The sequence below is a fragment of the Aspergillus udagawae genome (assembly GCF_001078395.1).
Source record: "Aspergillus udagawae IFM 46973 DNA, scaffold_6, whole genome shotgun sequence".
Taxonomy (NCBI): Eukaryota; Fungi; Ascomycota; class Eurotiomycetes; order Eurotiales; family Aspergillaceae; genus Aspergillus; species Aspergillus udagawae.
In genome coordinates this window covers 198,516-216,127 of record NW_025091269.1, presented here as the reverse complement: position 1 = coordinate 216,127, position 17,612 = coordinate 198,516, and the positions used below count along the sequence as shown (strand labels likewise).

The 17,612-nt window shown below is 51.4% G+C and overlaps 2 protein-coding genes across 2 annotated transcripts; one reads left to right on the top strand and one right to left on the bottom strand.

Moving 5' to 3' along the window:
* Positions 1–261: 261 nt before the first annotated feature.
* On the top strand, positions 262–14,578 carry sidC (nonribosomal siderophore peptide synthase SidC; the record flags this gene model as incomplete). The annotated part of the gene is made up of 2 exons (XM_043292727.1): positions 262–792; positions 842–14,578. 2 exons carry the CDS (start codon positions 262–264, stop codon positions 14,576–14,578), a joined length of 14,268 nt encoding a protein of 4,755 aa, XP_043148662.1.
* A 988-nt stretch (positions 14,579–15,566) lies between these two features.
* Aud_007838 (glycoside hydrolase family 28 protein) lies at positions 15,567–16,874 on the bottom strand (the record flags this gene model as incomplete). The annotated part of the gene is made up of 4 exons (XM_043292726.1): positions 15,567–15,816; positions 15,876–15,960; positions 16,011–16,563; positions 16,626–16,874. 4 exons carry the CDS (start codon positions 16,872–16,874, stop codon positions 15,567–15,569), a joined length of 1,137 nt encoding a protein of 378 aa, XP_043148661.1.
* Positions 16,875–17,612: the final 738 nt, after the last annotated feature.

The following is a 17,612-nucleotide window of genomic DNA, read 5'->3' as shown; positions in this document are numbered from 1 at the left end:
CTGCTTCTGTGCCCAATGAGATCGCTGTAGCCCCTCTGTGGTCCACTCAAAGATTACCAGCGAGGGGCAGTTCTGGCAGAGTTCTTGCTCGGGAGGGAAGAAAAGCAATTCTGCAGTGTTGATCTTCATGAAATGTTTACCTTTTTCCATGTCTTCAAAAACCTCCGCGTGCCGCTGTTCTTCAGAGAACCACACAACATTCCAGTGTGCGACTGTTTTATCCTAGGTGCGTGATAATTCCGCCCGCAGTCGACTGAAGCAATGGCAGGAACAAACCCCGCGGATGAGGGGCTCACAGGCCCGACGAAAACCACGAACCACATCAACGGCTCGCGCAGTGATGTTTCATTTGGATCAAATCTGGCTGGGATTGTTCCTATAACAAAGATACCTGCTCTAGACACTATCGACAAATATGCTGCCGAAGGATCAGCCGATGATTCAATTGTACAAAGTCCCTGGCAGAGGATCGGCACCGGCGATGTTAGCGGAGATTTGTCGACAGGATTGATCGAGGGATACGCTCGATTTGTATGCGCATTCACTGGTCTTGAGGATGTTGCTTTTGCCATCTCGTGCCAGTCTTCGACGGGATCATCGCAGGCTCTCATTTGCGCTTCCGTGGCCGTGACCGAACAAAAGCAGGATGTGCAGTCAATACGGCAATGCGCAGTGCGTGAACTTGGCTTTTCATACTACAACCGAAACGAGGTCCAGTTCGCCATTGACTTAGCTTTGGCTGGTTGTCCCGAGAACAGAGACACAGATCTGACCACTGTCGCGGAGAGTAACGTGAGTATGCATCAGAGTGTCGAGACGCAACAGCTAACGTATATGGCAGTGTCTCTCTCTGTACGTTCGGATTTGCAATGGCGAACTCCGGACCAGTTTCACATATCCCAAACGACTGATCCCGGATTCAGCAGTGAGCCAGCTGCTCAAGACGATTGCATTCCATATGAAGCAGTCCATTGAATGTCTACGATCTTCAGAAACTTCGCCGGATGATCAGACTCCTGACTTGTCTATTCTTAACTTTCCGCCTCTGATGATACCCCCTTTACGAGACGATGATTCTGCGCAGACACCGCACGTTTCCAACCCATTCCTTCTTCATTCTGCTTTCGAGGGCTGGGCCCAGAAAAGCCCTAGTGCTATTGCACTAGACTTTGTTCACTCTTTGCCATCGGCCAGCTCTGTCGCCGAGCATAGCACCCTAACCTATGCCGCGCTCGATGCTGCAGCCACCTACTTGGCAATCCATATTAGAAAACTCCTCTCAGACGATACGCGCAATACTCGTAATCGTATCATTCCTGTTTATATGTCAACTTCGCCTGAGCTTTACATCTCCTACCTCGGAATCCTCAAAGCCGGCTATGCATTTTGTCCCATTCCCACAGATGCTCCAGCTCAGCGAGTCCGTGAAATTCTTCAGGATATCAACTCCCCTGCGATACTTGGTAACGCTGAGGAATCGTCCCCTGAATTATGGCTCCCAGACACAGCCGATAAGACAATATCAAAGCCAACCTGGGTCAATGTGGCTGAAATCTCTAGATGGAAGCACCTCTCCGGAGAGCATGATGAAATTCCGATCGAAGACCCGTTATTTGAGCCTCCAGACATCGACCACAAGGACATTGCTTACCTTCTTTTCACAAGTGGCTCCACGGGCAAGCCCAAGGGCGTACAAGTCAGTCACCTTGCAGTTACCTGTTCAATCGAGTCCCACGCTACAGCCATCCCGCTTCCTGGCACTTCAGCTGGTGATTTCCGATGGTTCCAATTCGCGTCCCCTACATTCGACCCGTCTCTGATGGAGATATTTGTGACGCTGAGTAGCGGCGGAACTCTCTGCTCGGCACCGCGGAGCCTGACGCTTACTGACTTGGAAGGAACAGTCAACGAGGCCAGAGCAACTGTGATGATGGCAACGCCAAGTCTAGCAGCGCTTCTTCGACCCTCCCGATTGACTACACTTCAATCTTTGTGGACAATGGGAGAAAAGCTCAATCGGACAGTCATCGACAACTTCTCTCAAAAGGCGCACAACTCCGACCTGAACGGTAACTCTGTCCCGACGTCAAGGATGCTAGTCAATGCATATGGGCCGACCGAAGCAGCAATCAACTGCACATTTCTCGCGCCAGTCGAGTATCATACCCGTGGGTCAATCATTGGTGAGCCACTGCCTACATGCTCAATGTTTGTCCTCGACCCAACCTCCCATACCCCTAAACCTATTCCAGCTGGTCTTGCTGGAGAGCTCGCAATTGGAGGGCCGCAGGTCAGCCAAGGCTACTTGAATCGCCCGAAAGAGACTGCCCAATCCTTTGTCCACAGTTCTGAGTACGGATGCATCTACCGAACTGGTGACTTGGCTCGCATTGTCTGGGACGAGAAAGGTGCACAAGTCATTGAGTTTCTTGGGAGAATCACATCTGACCAGGTGAAGATCAGCGGTCGTCGAGTCGAGTTGGGGGAGATTGAGTCTGTCCTTGCTACTTTAACTGGAGTGCGGGAGGCCGTGGCCGTGGTCCCCAAGCGTGATGCAACGGTACAAGGCAGTGAGCAGATTGTGGCATGCATCGTGACGGACTCACCTGATGAAGACGCACTACGAGAATTTGTCCGATTGGCTGATGAATGTACACATCGTCATCTTGCTGCATACATGTGTCCATCCACCTATGTCTTCTTTGACTCAATCCCTCGATCAAGCTCTGGTAAGGTCAACCGTAAAGCCATCGGCAGGATGCTGCAACAAGGCGATGAGAGTGGTATAAAGTTATTTTCCCCTTCGAACAATGTCTCGGGAGCGCGGGAGACGGCGCCGGGTGACTGGGATGAGCCTGAGGATGAGAAAGATTTGGAGCTACGACACCTTGTCCTCAATCTCATTGCGCAAACCACTGGCGAGGAGGCCTCTGTGATCAAACCCAACACGAATCTCTATTCGCTGGGCTTGGACTCCCTGGGCGCGATGCGATTATTACAGAAGCTGAGAGATCAATCCATCGACAATTTATCGGTGGGAGATGTACTACAGTCAGATACCATAGAGGGGCTACTATCACTCATCCTTAGTGGTAAAGGAAACCTAGAAGGACTCACCAATGGACAGCTGGCGAACGATTCATGTATGTCCCTGGCACAGCAATTGCAAGCATTCAACGCCAGGAACCACTTGACATGCGCGGAAAGGCTTGGAATAAGCCCAGAGAGAATCCAGACTGTCCTGCCCACCACGGAAACGCAGTCTGGTATGCTAACGAGCTTCTTGCGTACTTCGGCCGACATTTCATTTGCTACTCGGTCGTACATCTATCATTCCGTGATTTCACTCGAGCCCTTTGTGGACGTTGAGCGGCTCAAGAAGGCGTGGGAGTCGGTGATTGGAAGTTATGATTCCTTCCGAACGATTTTCTGCTGGCTTGACGATGACATGGCACCATTTGCGCAATGTATTCTCAAAGATGCTGCCGGACCAGCACTGAACTGGGCTGTCTATGAGACTTCCGGGGAGTCGATGAACGAAGATGTCTTGACCAAGGCTCTTCGGGAACTCGAGGGAACGATTAGTCTGGATTCCCCCTGGAAACTATCATTGCTTGACTCTTTAGAGGAGAAGGTCATCGTATTGAGCATGTTCCACGGCATTTTCGATGGGGGCTCGTTGCAACTTCTCCTGGAAGACGTGTCTTCTGTTTATAATGGACAGCCGCCAGCACGCCGAACGTCGCTAGAGCATGTTGTTGTTAACCATTATCAAGCAAATCAAACAGCAACATCGAACTTTTGGAAAGAATATCTGAAAAATTACTCGCCAATTGCTTTCCCTTCTCTTACCGCCTACCGATCACCAGCTATTAAGTCTACCGACTGCGTCGAAATCACTGCTCGCATGACCCATGACATTCTTAAGCGACAATCCAGGACAATCGGGTCCACACCACTCTCTGTTCTCCAAGCAGCCTGGGCCTCTATTCTACTCGCGTATAGTGGAACCCAAGATCACGACGTAGTCATGGGTAGTGTTGTATCTGGACGTTTCGATCCTGACTCCGAAATCTGTGCTGGTCCGACTTTCACGACGATTCCTACTCGGTTGGCGCTTGGGCAGATTTCCAAAGCTGGAGAAAAATTGTGGACAAACAAATCGGTTGTGGCTCATTTGGCAAGTCTGAACGCACGAACGTTATCGCATCTACAACCGCGTCTCGGATCGTTAGTCACCGCTGATGGTAGACTTCCGTATGACACAGTTCTTGCCTACCAAGACTTCAGCGCCGGCTCCAGTACCAGTGGTCTATGGAAGAAAATCAGTCATCCCCCGATGGCGAACGATTACGCCGTGATGATTGAGGTTTGGCCTACCGCAGACTCGTCGTTGACCCTACGCGCAAGCTTCGGCCTCTCTCAAATGGACCGTGATGGGGCAGAGGTGATGCTTCATCAATTGGACGACATCGTTGCGTTTATTCTTGAGAATCCAGATGGAGATTTCGAGAATGCCCTTTCCTATACTCGTCCTGACATCAAAGCAGTATATAACCCAATGCCGAAGATGGCCGATGAGATTTCCGACGGGGCTCTGATACACACCAAATTTGAGGATCACGCAAATTTACATCCAGACGACATGGCGCTTCTATTCAAGTACGACCTCGATGATGACCAAAATCCGCAAAACATTTCATGGACATACGGGGAGCTGAATGCACGGGCTGAGAATTTGGCAGCATCTCTTTGCCAGACCTACGGCCAATTGACAGACACAGTAGTACCAATTTGTATCGAGAAGAGTCCGGCGATGTATATCGCGATTCTGGGTATTCTCAAAGCTGGCGGCGCATGGTGCCCTATTGATACATTTTCTCCCTCACAGCGGCGGCATGATCTAATCAAACGGACTGGAGCTAGAGTGCTTCTCGTTTCTAGCGAGGATGGAGAGCAACCAAAGGATGCCATTCCCATTGATATCGACGTCGTTGATGTCAGTAAATATGCTGATCCGCGGGTAAGTTGGCCGAGCATCGGCCAAGGCAGCTCAAAGAAGCTGTCCAGTCCGGCAGGCATAGCATACTTGATTTGGACGAGTGGAACTACTGGTGCTCCTAAGGGCGTGCCCATCACTCACTCAGCTGTGGTGTCCTGTTTCAAGTCGCTCAAGAAGGACATACCATCCGACGTTTCTGGCGGTGTTGTGCGATGCTTGCAATTCTCCCAATACACGTTCGATGTGTCCATCCAGGACATTTTCTACGCGTGGAGTTTGGGAGGGGTTCTGATCTCTGCAACTAGAGAAATCATGCTTGCCTCATTCGCAAAGCTGGCAAATACCACGCGAGCAACCCATGCGCATCTGACCCCTGCCTTCGCTGCCGGTGTCCCGAGAAAAAGTTGTCAAACGCTGGAGGTAATTACCATGATCGGCGAGAAGCTAACACAGCCCGTTGCCGACGACTGGGGCACAAATATGAGAGCTTACAACACATATGGCCCGGCAGAAGTGACGATCGTCTCAACCGTACGAGAATTTGGGAACGAGTGCATGAACGCTAAGAGCGCCAATGTTGGCTGGCCCATGGAAAGTGTCTCAGTTTTCGTCACGAGGAACCGGCAAATCGTGATGAAGAACGCAGTTGGAGAGTTGGCGCTGGGTGGCCCACAACTTTCTCCGGGATACTTGAATCAAGAAGATGTCACCAAGGCGAAGTACGTCTGGAGCGACGAAGCTGGACAGATTCTCTACTACACGGGAGACCTTGTTCGGATGCTCGCTGACGGATCGCTGGAGTACATCAATCGTGTGGACGACTTGGTGAAACTTGGCGGCATTCGTGTTGAATTGAGCGAGATCAGCTTCGCGCTCGGTGGATGCCACCCACTGGTTGAGAATATCGAGACGCTCGTTATCAACCGCCCAGATCGGCCGACCAAGGTTGTCGTTGCTTTCCTCTCTGCACCGAATGCGGCCGACGCCGACGCGAGCGACGCCCTTCTACTACTCAACGATGCTGCTCTCGAGATTGCTCTCTCTACACGCGAGAAGGCGCATACAGCTCTCCCTGCTCATATGATTCCGTCCGTGTACCTCGTGGTCAAGAGGATTCCTCGCACCCAGTCTGCTAAAACAGATCGTCGCGCGCTGCAAGCTGCATATGCTTCAGTTGATATTGAAGATTGGGAGAATCGGATGAATCCTGAAAACGATGCTGCAAGTCGCGCGGAGGACGACCCAGTCACATCCGACACAATGGATAAGATTGTGCACACGATAGCATCGCTTACCAATATTTCGCCTTCGATTATCACTAAGGCGAGCAGGCTCCGAAGTCTAGGTATTGACTCTATTCATGCGGTTCGTCTCGCATCAAGACTCAAGGAGGCCGGTTATCAACTTTCTTTCATTCAAGTGATCAACTGTGTCACAGTACAGGATTTGATACAACTATCCACACCTTCTCCTGAAGCTCTTGTAGTGTCACCTACTGAGTTTGATATTGACCTTTTCAACGATCAGTGGCAAGACATCGTGGCGTCGAAAGTTAACGACCAATTTTTCACAGTGCGAGCAACTCCGATTCAGGAGAGCTTGCTCAGTGAGACAATGGGTACTTATAACTTGTACTGGAGTAATCACTTCTTCTCTCTTGGCAGGTCTGTTGATGTGACACGGTTGAAGCAAGCTTGGCTGGCACTTTGTCAAAAGAACGAGGCCTTGCGAACTGGGTTTATTCCTGTTGCCGAGGTGGATAACAGCTCTCGCAAAGATGAACTGGACTTCTCCATCTTGCAGATTATTTACGATCACCTCACTATCGATTGGGAGTATGTGGTGTGCGAAGAACATGAGTGGGATCGATTGCTTCGCTCTCGCATCGAAGATGTCATGAAGACGCACCAGAAGACGTATTTCAGAATGCGCCCCTGGGCAGTTACTGTCTTGGACAACGGTGTAGAACAGGTCATGGTACTGACAATTCACCATTCTATTCATGACGGGCCTTCTTTAGATCTTATTGAAAAGGATCTGCGCTCTGCATATACCGGCAAGCCGCCCCCCAGATATCAACTTAGAAGCGCGCTTTCCAAGGTCCTACCGACAGAGGAAATGGCTGCCGGGACCCGAAGTTTCTGGAACTCTGAGCTGCAGAAATTCTCTGAGCTTGATGCCCCCTCCTGGCCGGACTTGACCGGGAAGAGGACGCCAGAGACCGCCGCACAGGAGCACAATCTTATCTCCGAGCAAATACCCATGACAGAGCCACTTGAAAAGCTTCAATCCATTTCAGCCGAGCTCAGTGTCTCCTCCATTGCTTCTCTCATTCGTGCGGCATGGGGCTTTGTATCGTTGAGTTACCTTGGCGTTCCGGCGACTGTGTTTGCGGAAACAGTTTCTGACCGTGTGCTGCATGCTGATCTCGAGAATGGCGTTGGTCCCTTGATTTCTGTTGTGCCGGTGCCATTTAACCCAACAGGAACTGTCCGAGAGGTCCTCGCAGAACAGCAGCGTATCTCTAGCCACTCGAGGAAGCACCGTCATATACACGCTCGAGAGGTGCGCAGGATGCTCAAACGGCCTCGTGGTGAGCCCTTGTATCCGGCAGTGTTCACCTTTCACCCAGCGGGTGCAGATGCCAACGCCGCTACTGACACTGGTCTGTGGCGTCAACTTGAGGATCGAATTGGGTTGCATGTTGAGCACCCTATGGCATTCAATGTACTACAAAATGCTGATGGATCCCTGATCCTAGAAGTGTCTGCTGATGCATCTCTCATGAGCCATGAACACCTGTCTATCTTTGTACGTCAAGTTGACAGTCTCGTCAGCGCGATGTTGGCGAATCCAGACAAGGAACTACGGGAACTCGTCAATCAACTTCCCCCCTGGCTCAAATCCAAATCTTCGCAGCATGTGAGTGAGGCAGTTAGGAACTCGGTTAACCTCAACCCAACGCACTGGCTGGAGCTCAACGCCAGGGAACATCCGGAGTGGACAGCAGTTGAAGTGGCCAGCAGCATCAGCGCAAACGGCATCGAGAAACAAAGTATGAGCTATGGTACGCTCAATGCTGCAGCAAACTGTGTGGCGGCCTTCATCACCTCCCTGGGATACAAAAACAGGATGATTGCCGTTTGCGCGGGACGAAATCTTGCGTCCTACCCTGTCATTGTCGGTGTCTTCAAGTCAGGAAATACCTATCTCCCTATCGATGACAATCTTCCAAACGATCGAAAAGCATTTCTCATCGAGGATGGTAACTGCCCGCTTGTCTTCACCGAGTCCGCATTTGCGGCCACTTTTTCAAATGTCCCCGGAACGTGCCGTGTGATGTGCATTGATGATCCCTCTTTCGTTGATTCGCTGGCAGGCATGCCCACCGACAATCGGGCGTATGGAAGTGATTCACAAGACAATTCCTACCTGCTTTACACGTCAGGTTCTACAGGGAAGCCTAAGGGTGTCATGGTGTCAAGGGCGAATCTGTCGGCATTTATCGAATCGTTCTCAGAATTCGTTTGTCGAGTGGCGCCAGCAACACTGGAGCTCGGTGGTCGAGGCCGGTATCTTGCACAGGCCAGTCGGGCGTTTGATGTCCATCTGTTGGAAATGTTCTTCCCCTGGCGTCATGGCATGGCGTCCGTAACTGCTGCGCGAACAATGCTTTTGGATGATCTTCAGTTGACAATCACGAAGTGGGGCATTACTCATGCGAGCATGGTACCATCTTTGGTTGACCAGACCAACCTGCGGCCTGAACTATGTCCGGAACTCAAATACCTGAGTGTTGGAGGGGAGAAGATTTCGAAGAGAGTATTGGACACTTGGGCCGGGTTGCCGCATGTCGCCCTGGCCAATGCATATGGGCCAACGGAAGTCACTATTGGTTGCACTTTCGCCCTTGTTGGCAAGGAAACTACTATTCGCAATATTGGGCCTCCCTTGAGCGCCTGCACTTGCCATGTTCTGATCCCGGGCACCATGAACTACGCCCTTCGTGGTCAAACGGGAGAATTGTGTTTCACCGGCGACATTGTGGGCAACGGATATCTGAACCGGCCGGATGCGACTGGCTTTGTGCAAGGCCCTGACGGCGAAAGGATGTACAGAACCGGAGATATTGGTCGCTTGATGAGCGATGACTCTGTGGAATACGTTGGTCGAGGCGACGACCAAACCAAGATCCGCGGGCAGCGATTGGAACTCGGAGAGGTCTCCGAGGTTATTCGTTCCTCTTCCCCTGTTGAGATCAGCGTAGTGACCACGGTTGCGAAACATTCTGGTCTCGCGAGACCGCAGCTCATCTCGTTCGTTGCCCGAGGTGGTGACAGGAGCCGTCAGCGTACCGGAGATGCCGCCATAATACACTCTGACTTGGCAACCTTGGGTAAGGAACTCCGGGATACCTGTCAGCGGAAGCTGCCAGCCTACATGGTTCCCGAGATCATCCTGCCAATCACATATATCCCATTGGCGCCAATGTCAGGAAAGGCAAATATCAAGCTGCTGCACAGCATCTTCTCAAGCTTGCCCCTGGCAAGTATTCTACAAGGAAACAATCCAGGAACTAGCGACACTGCGGCTTTCACTGGTAGGCCTTTGACCTCCGATGAAGAAGCTGTTGTCAACCAAATCTGCGCAGTGATCAAGATTGAACGCGAGAGTATCTATCCGTTAACCAACATTTTTGAAATCGGCTTGGATAGCTTGAGCGCAATCAGCTTATCAGTGAAGCTTCGGAGGATAGGATATGACGCTACCGTCGCCCTTGTGATGGGCAACCCGGTCGTCGAGCAGCTTGCTCAGCTCCCCAGGAAGTCAACCGTGGCCGAGTCAGATCCGCACAATTCAGAGTTGACGAAGAGACTCGCTGAGCTCGAGGCTGAATACCACCAGGGCAATACCTCGCCTGCAAATTCCGGCCAGGTAGTCGTACGACCATGCCTTCCTCTTCAGGAGGGCCTTGTCGCACGCTCCATCAACAGCGAAGGGGATCAGCTCTATGTCAACCATATTGCCCTCAAGCTCGATCCCGGTCTCGATTCCGAGCGATTAAGGTACGCGTGGCAAGGTGCCGTTGACAATAATGAGATCCTCCGAACTTGCTTTGCTCCTTTGGAGAAAGAGATTGTTCAAGTTGTTTTCAGCTCTGGATGTCCAATGTCATGGACGGAAGGCGAATACGACAGTCTCGAGGAAAGCATTACACAGCAGAGAGCGAAGCAGCAAGAGATTTCTCGCGGTATAATCGAGAATATCACAGACGGCCCTCCGGTGCGATTCCACTTGGCAACATCATCGTCATCAAAACATCCATTGGCTCTGTTCATCGCAATTCACCACGCTCTCTATGACGGCGAGTCGTTCTCGATGCTCCTGGAGGATGTTGCAGCGCGTTATGTAGGAGAGCCTGTGACCGAGCGAGGCTCACCGGCTGCTTTTATCAACCATGTATATGGTCAGAACCTGGAGAAGGCCCAGCAACACTGGATGAGCGCGTTGAGTAATTGTCGGCCTACGATCTTCCGTGTTGACACTGGTGCTGTAGAGGAGACTACCTTCGTAAACAGAAAGCTCCGTGCCGGCCTTACTGAACTGGAACGCCATTCAGCCAATTTGCACACTACTGTTCCATCTCTGATGCAAGCACTCTTCGCCCTTCTCCTGGCTGATAGAGTCAATGCGTCCGACGTCACTTATGGACTTGTCCTCTCCGGTCGGGCTGTGGCAGTCCCTGGTGCAGATTCCGTGCTCCTGCCTTGTATTACAACCATTCCGAGTCGATTGAATACCGATGGCTTGACAACCGTCGCTGAGGTTGTCCGGTCCGTTCACCAATCAACTGCCCGGTCTCTTGAGTATCAACACACCTCGCTGCGCCGTATTCAACGTTGGCTGAAGTCAGAAAAGCCTCCCTTTGACTGCCTATTCTCCTACATCCGTAGCACACCAGCACCAAAGCACAATTTCTGGGAGCAACTGGAGAGCAACATGCCTTCCGAGTACCCCCTCGCCGTTGAGATCGAAGCGAATCATGAAAATAATGAAGTGTACGTTCACTGTGGTTTTTCGGCATCGTTCGGTTCGGTGGGCCGCGGGCAAGAATTTATTGAGAAACTCGACGCACTGTTATCATCTCTCTTGTCTGGCGACGACATTGCGTTGGACAGCTTCAGCCTTGCTGGCTCTGGAGCTTCCGGTTCACGCGAGATTGATGTGAAATGGGACGCAACAACCTGGTCCACAACTGAGACAAAGATTCGGGACGTCACTGCGTCTTTCTGTGGTCTCGACGTGGTGAATGTGTCGAAGGGGACGTCATTCATCAGCCTCGGTATCGACTCGGTGACCGCTATCCAATTTTCACGGAAGCTCCGCGAGCTGGAGTTTGAAGTTGCACCGTCAGATATCATGCGCTTCCCGTGTGTTGGCGCATTAGCCAAACGCGTTGATGAGCGTTCAGCTGGGGGACGTCAGTCAGCTCGCTCCGAGGACAAGAAGCACAGAGTCTCGCTTGCAGCTCACCATGACAAAGTTCGGCTTCTTGGTGATGGAGATTCAGTCGCCGCAATGTTTGAATGCACGCCTCTGCAAGCGGGCATGATCACTCAGACACTCGGATCTGACTCTCAGGTTTATGTACATCCTCACATTGTTCGACTTACCAATGGCGTTCACATTGATCGCCTCAAAAATGCCATTGCAGAGGTTGTCTCGAAGAACGATATTCTCCGGACTTCGTTCCATCCCATCACTGAGAGTGGAGTGACCTGGGTTGGTGCGGTGCACACAACCCCTCCACTACAGTGGAAGGAGATTACGTTGTCCTCGAACGCGGATGTCATCGCCGAGCTAACTTCTCTCTACTCTTTCCGTGAAGTGGCTGATTTCGAGACTCCGCCACTCAGATTTGTACTGGCTGATCGCGCAAATGAGAAGCTTTTCGTTGTGCTCATGCACCATTCTCTTTATGATGGTGCCTCATTACCTTTGGTGTTTGAGGACCTGGCCGCTGCTTACCACGGCCAAGCTACGGTACAGCGGCCTCAATTTTCTGATATCGCCCCCCACATTCTGGAAGGTCAGAATGGCTCTTGCGATTTCTGGACAAAGAAACTGGCTGGTTACGAGCCCGTCGAGATTCCTGCGCTCTCCTCAACCGATGTTACTGAGCGCATGCTTATTTCAGAGCGCAAAATCGGCCTTGACGTGGACAAGGTCGTTGAAAGTTGCAAGGCCATGGAGGTAACGGTTCAAAGTATCGCCCTCTTGGCTTATGCAAAGGTCCTCGCGTGCCTGGTTGGGAAATGCGATGTGGTCTTCGGTCAAGTTCTCGCTGGTCGCTCATTACCAGTTCCTGGTGCCGACCAGACTATTGGGCCCCTGTTTAACACTGTAGCTCAGAGAGTCTCGTTTGAGCCTAAATTCTTGAGCAACCGTGAGATGGCCCAACGAGTCCAGCAACTTAGCTCTGAGTCGCAGGCTTTCCAACATGCGCCTCTGAAGGATGTCCAGAAGGCTCTGAGGCAAGAACATGGCATGAATGGTGTCTCGCTATTCGACACACTCTTCGTATTCCAGAAGAGTGCTGATCTTACAACCGGCGCGTTTGCTGAACAAGAGATTTGGAGACCCTTCAAAACTGACGGATACGCTGCACAGGCTGAACATAAACTCAATTTGGAGGTAGACCACGGCCGTGAAGCCATTGTTGTTAGCGCCTCGGGCGACGGACGCTACATTTGCCAACAAGCTCTTGATGAGTTCATGACGGACTTCTGTATAGCGTTCCAAGACATCATTGATCATCCTACTAGATGCGCTACTGCTGCGCCAGAGCCGCTTGGGGGACTGCCTCTTCGATTGTCCAAGGCGGAGAAGCCAGAAGGAGGTGACGACGAGTCCGATGCACCTGCCAATGAGTTGATTGTTCGTGAAGTCCTCGCTGAGGTGGCCGGCGTTCCAGTCGATAGCATCTCGCCAAGCACCAGCATTTACAACATCGGTTTAGACTCGTTGTCTGCCATTCGCATTGCTTCCATCTGCCGCAGCAGAGGATTAAAGGCAAGTGTGGCTGATGTTTTGCAAGGAAATACTCTGCGGGGTATCAGTTCACGGATTGTATCAACGGTCGAGGAACGCATCCATACCAAAGAGCCGTTGATCGAAAACTATGACGCCGTGGAAAATGGAGTTCTTCAGCGGCTCGAGCTAAACAAGGACGCAGTCGAGACTATTCTGCCCTGTCTCAGTGGCCAGCTCTACCATCTTGCCAGCTGGTTGAAGTCCGGCCGGACCTTGTTCGAACCTGCCTGGTCTTACTACAGCACGGAACGTATCGATAGTGGGAAGCTTGAGGAGGCATGGAGTCAGCTCCGTCAACGACATCCCATTCTAAGAACTTGCTTCGCGGCGACTTCGTCGTCAACGGCCGTACAGGTTGTGCTCAAACAGGCACCACAGAACACAGAGACTTTCAAGGTCATAGAGCCTCCCACATGCATAGAAGAAGCAGCAAAAGCCCAGGCCAGGGAAGAGGGTTTGAATCCATCATCTTTGTTTGTTCCTCCTGTCCGCCTTCGTCTTCTAAAAGCTGGCGACAAGGACGGGATCCAAGTTTTCATCAATCATGCCGCATACGATGCATGGACAATGCCGATGTTTGTTTCTGAGCTCGCACAGCTCTACCGCGGGGAATCAGCCGAGTCAAATCCAGACTTTCCCTCTTTTGTCGAGCACGCCACGCGCTCTCTGCGAGAAGTCGACGAGGAAACCTACTGGTCTTCACAGCTTGGCTCCAGCCTTCCCACCATCATCCAACCCAAGGAACAGGAACTACCAAGGCAATCATTTGTCGGCGTATGGGAGAAGGTCAAGAACCTGTCTCAACTGGAAAGTACTTGTCGTTCTGCAGGCCTCAGTCTCCAGAGCGTCGTCTTGCTAGCCGTATCCCGCTCTCTCGCAAGAATGACGGCTGTCCAAAGCCCCACCATCGGCTTGTACCAGACTGGTCGCTCCGCCTCGTTCAATAACATCGAGAATCTCTCCGGGCCCTGTCTAAACGTCACGCCGTTTACATTCTCTAGCCCCGGAGCTAAAGCTGAGAGCAACGTGTTAGACGAAGTGCGCGCAATCCAAGCCTCCCTTGCTGAACGGGTACTCTACGAGCAGAGCTGCGTACGCGAAATCCTGACCAAGTGGGCCAGTACGAAAGGTAAAGGACCACTCTTCAACACCTGGGTTAATCTCCTCTGGATGCACCAGCCCTCCACCCGAGGTGATTCACCCCCAGATCTCTTCCAGCCTCTGCGGATCGGTGTGCCAACGGATTTCATACCCGCTTCTCCATTACCGGAACCAACCGGGGAGACTACCTCCGTCTCGGACTTGGATACTTCGTACCTCCCTGATGAGAATCTGTATATTGATATTGGGCCTGATCCTGGTACGGATACCATCGGATTTGGTGTCCGCATTGAAGGGGGACTTTTGACAGAGGAGGAAGTGCATGAGATGGTGAATGATGTTAGTGGTGAGATTGAGGAGATTATGGCTGCTATCCAGTGATTATTTCACGCTCAGAGAGTTGTCTTTCTTTGTATGTTTTATGACAACAGCGATGAAGAGGGGAAGTTGAAGAGTTTAGAAGTGCACTGTGGCCAAGTGGGGTGACTGCACGACCACGATCACCCCTGTATTCAGGTGGATGAAGCAAAATTAGACGAGAAGAGAGATACAAAATAGATAGAATTTAAATGTTTGCATGCTTGACCGGTCTGGAACATGGAGTAGAGCATGTCTATGTCCTTCGAGTCTTCAGTGTGGAAGGAAGAAATGCAAATGTCAACGAACTCCATTGAATCATCTAAAACGAACGAATTTCTGCAACAAACAAGCCTGATATTAAATGTGTAGATTCACCTAGATGAAGTCACGTATTTGGGTTTCAAGTTCACCTACGCGCTTTTTCACATCTTACACATTTTTCCACATCTTCACACTCATGCACCTTGAATTTCTTCGCGCTCACTTGCCCATTACAATTGGTGATGTGGCTTCTCACACATCTTCACCTTCCTTCACACACTCCTGCTGAGGTGAACGCAGTTTTGGTATAAAGCCTGCGCTAGACCTTAGCAGCCAAAAAGTAAAGGTCTTCCCCACCAAGTCCATATCAGTGGTGAGTGAACTCTCCCACGGCTCTTTCCCCCTCAACCAGGGCAAAGTCCACAAGACAAAGATTGTTGAGAACGTCAATGGCGGTAGGTTAACCTTCTCCGTGCGATGCTGTAGAACTTTTTTTTAGATTGAAGCTAGTATTTTACTTTCGAGGGTGTTCCTCTACGGTGTAGAGGCCCCTGTATCAAACGTAGGGAATTGATACGGATCATATTGTCCGGGCATATGTAGCCTTAACGCTGTAGAAATTATAAGTAGCTTCCCCAAATAAAGTGCAATATGTATAGATCCTGTGACTAGCTACATTATAGAGCAATCGAGGGCAACTCAAACAGACTACCATATTGAGCCAGCTATCGCCGTATCAACTGCATCACTAGCAATGGGCAACACTAGGAACATTCTGGCAGCTACCGTAGGTCTTGCCGCCGGTCACCTTGACGTTCGTCCAGGTCCAGTTCGAGCAGGCCCCACTGCCACAGACAATAGCGATATTGTACCCGCTTGACGAAACAGCACCTGTACCAGTGATGTTCTCGACGACCAGGTTGGTGATGGGGATGCCGGACGTCGGGCTGCCCTTGAGATCGCCGCCGTTGTAGTTCTGTTCGATGAGGACACCGTACCTTGATGGTGTTAGCTTGTGTCAAACTGTCTGCTATACGGGTAAGCCGGGGGAACTGACTTGTTGATGGAGCTCAGGGTGATTCCTGAGTAGGTGACTCCCTTGATTGTACCGGTTTTATTTACGGTGGCCTTGACGCGAATACCTGTGTCATAATTAGAAGTGTACTTCTCGTGATACAACGGGATAACGTACCGTTGTCAGATTTCGTGACCTGGGAGTTCGTGAAGGAAACGGTGTCGACGGTATTATCGGATCGGCCACCAACGCTGCCGATCGACAAGCCATGGCCACCGGAGCAGAGCCCACCGGTAAAGGTGATACGCGTGCCGGAGTTGACAGCGACACAGTCGTCCTGGTTGTAGACTTTCGCGCCTGTAATGACGACGTTGGAGCTGGATCCAATATCGAAGCCGTCGGTGTTGTGGCCTCCCTGAGTGTCACCGGCGGAATCGTCAATCGTCATGTCGGTGATGTTCAGGCCATTGCATCCGTTGATGCTGACCGCCTGGACGGGGGTGTTCAGGATGTGCAGATTGGTGATGGATGACGAGGTGAGATCGTGCGCGGCGAAGAACTTGGGCTTCGTCTTCCCGCCATTGCCGCCCTGGCCGTCCCACCAGCGGGCGCCGTCGGGGTTCAGCGTCGCACCCGACGCACCCTGCACCTTGATGTTGTTGCCAGATATCTGCAGCAGGGGGCCGGACCATTCCTTATAGCCCCAGGTTGTCTGGCCCTCGAAGATGACCTAAGGAAATTAGAACATTGCCTGCAATGATTGGGGTTGATAGCAGTGATGGGTGTTCCTACAGTGGTACCATCTGCCAGATCGCTGAGATCCAGCGTCGTGCCAGCGGGAACAGCAACGTTCGACAAGATGATAGTAGAGCAAGTCTTCTGCGCGGCCATCGCAGAAGCGGCGCCGGTGGCCCCGGAGAAGGTGCAACTCGCGCGCTTCTCCAGAGTCTTGGATGGCGCGATAACTGGCTCGGCGACGGGAGAGGCAATCACCTCGGCCGCAGAGGCGAGAAGCACGAGAGAACCGATTAGTTTCAACATTATGATGGCAATTGCACTTAAAGGAGAATGCTGTTGATGGGTTGCGGACAGTCACTGCTTCCTCCGGTCTTTGATCCCTTATATACACCATACCACGCCTACACCTCGCGACCTCGTTTCCGACATCGATGAAGAGCTCTAGTGCCCCTCTAGTCTGTAGAGAAGAGCAGTTCATCGTTTCTCCTCCAATACTCCATCATAGCGCTACTCTAGCCTCGCTCCATTGGTGGCAAATATTTTCCTGCAAGAATAAAACGACACCTAAGCAATATGAAGAAAGCTTGTAAGGCGGAAGAAAATCACAAGCATTTCCGTGCAGCTGCTTGCTGCCGGGGAAAGATGGAGAGCCACCAATTCAAAAGAGAACAGGCGCCAAGTAATGCACTTCATCGTACCAATATTCAGGGTCGTTGACCCCTGAGGGCTGCGTCGGGTGTCTCGGCTGACCCCCGCGTCATTTACCCCAGACCTGCTATGTCGCTTCTTTTTTTTCCACCACTCAATTTACCGTGCGGAGCCGGCAATTCCTGTTGCAGAAAGGAAGTCTAGTCTAACATTATTAGCGTGGTGGCAGGGGGTTTAGTGCGTCTTCTTAGCACGAATATTCACGTAGCCTAATAGGGCAGAGCGAATCGGTAATACTAGCCTAGCATCAGCCGGATAAACTGAGATTCGAATTGACCTATCCGTGCATTCATTGCACGATTAGTTTAGCATGGCTTGGTATACGGTGCCTTT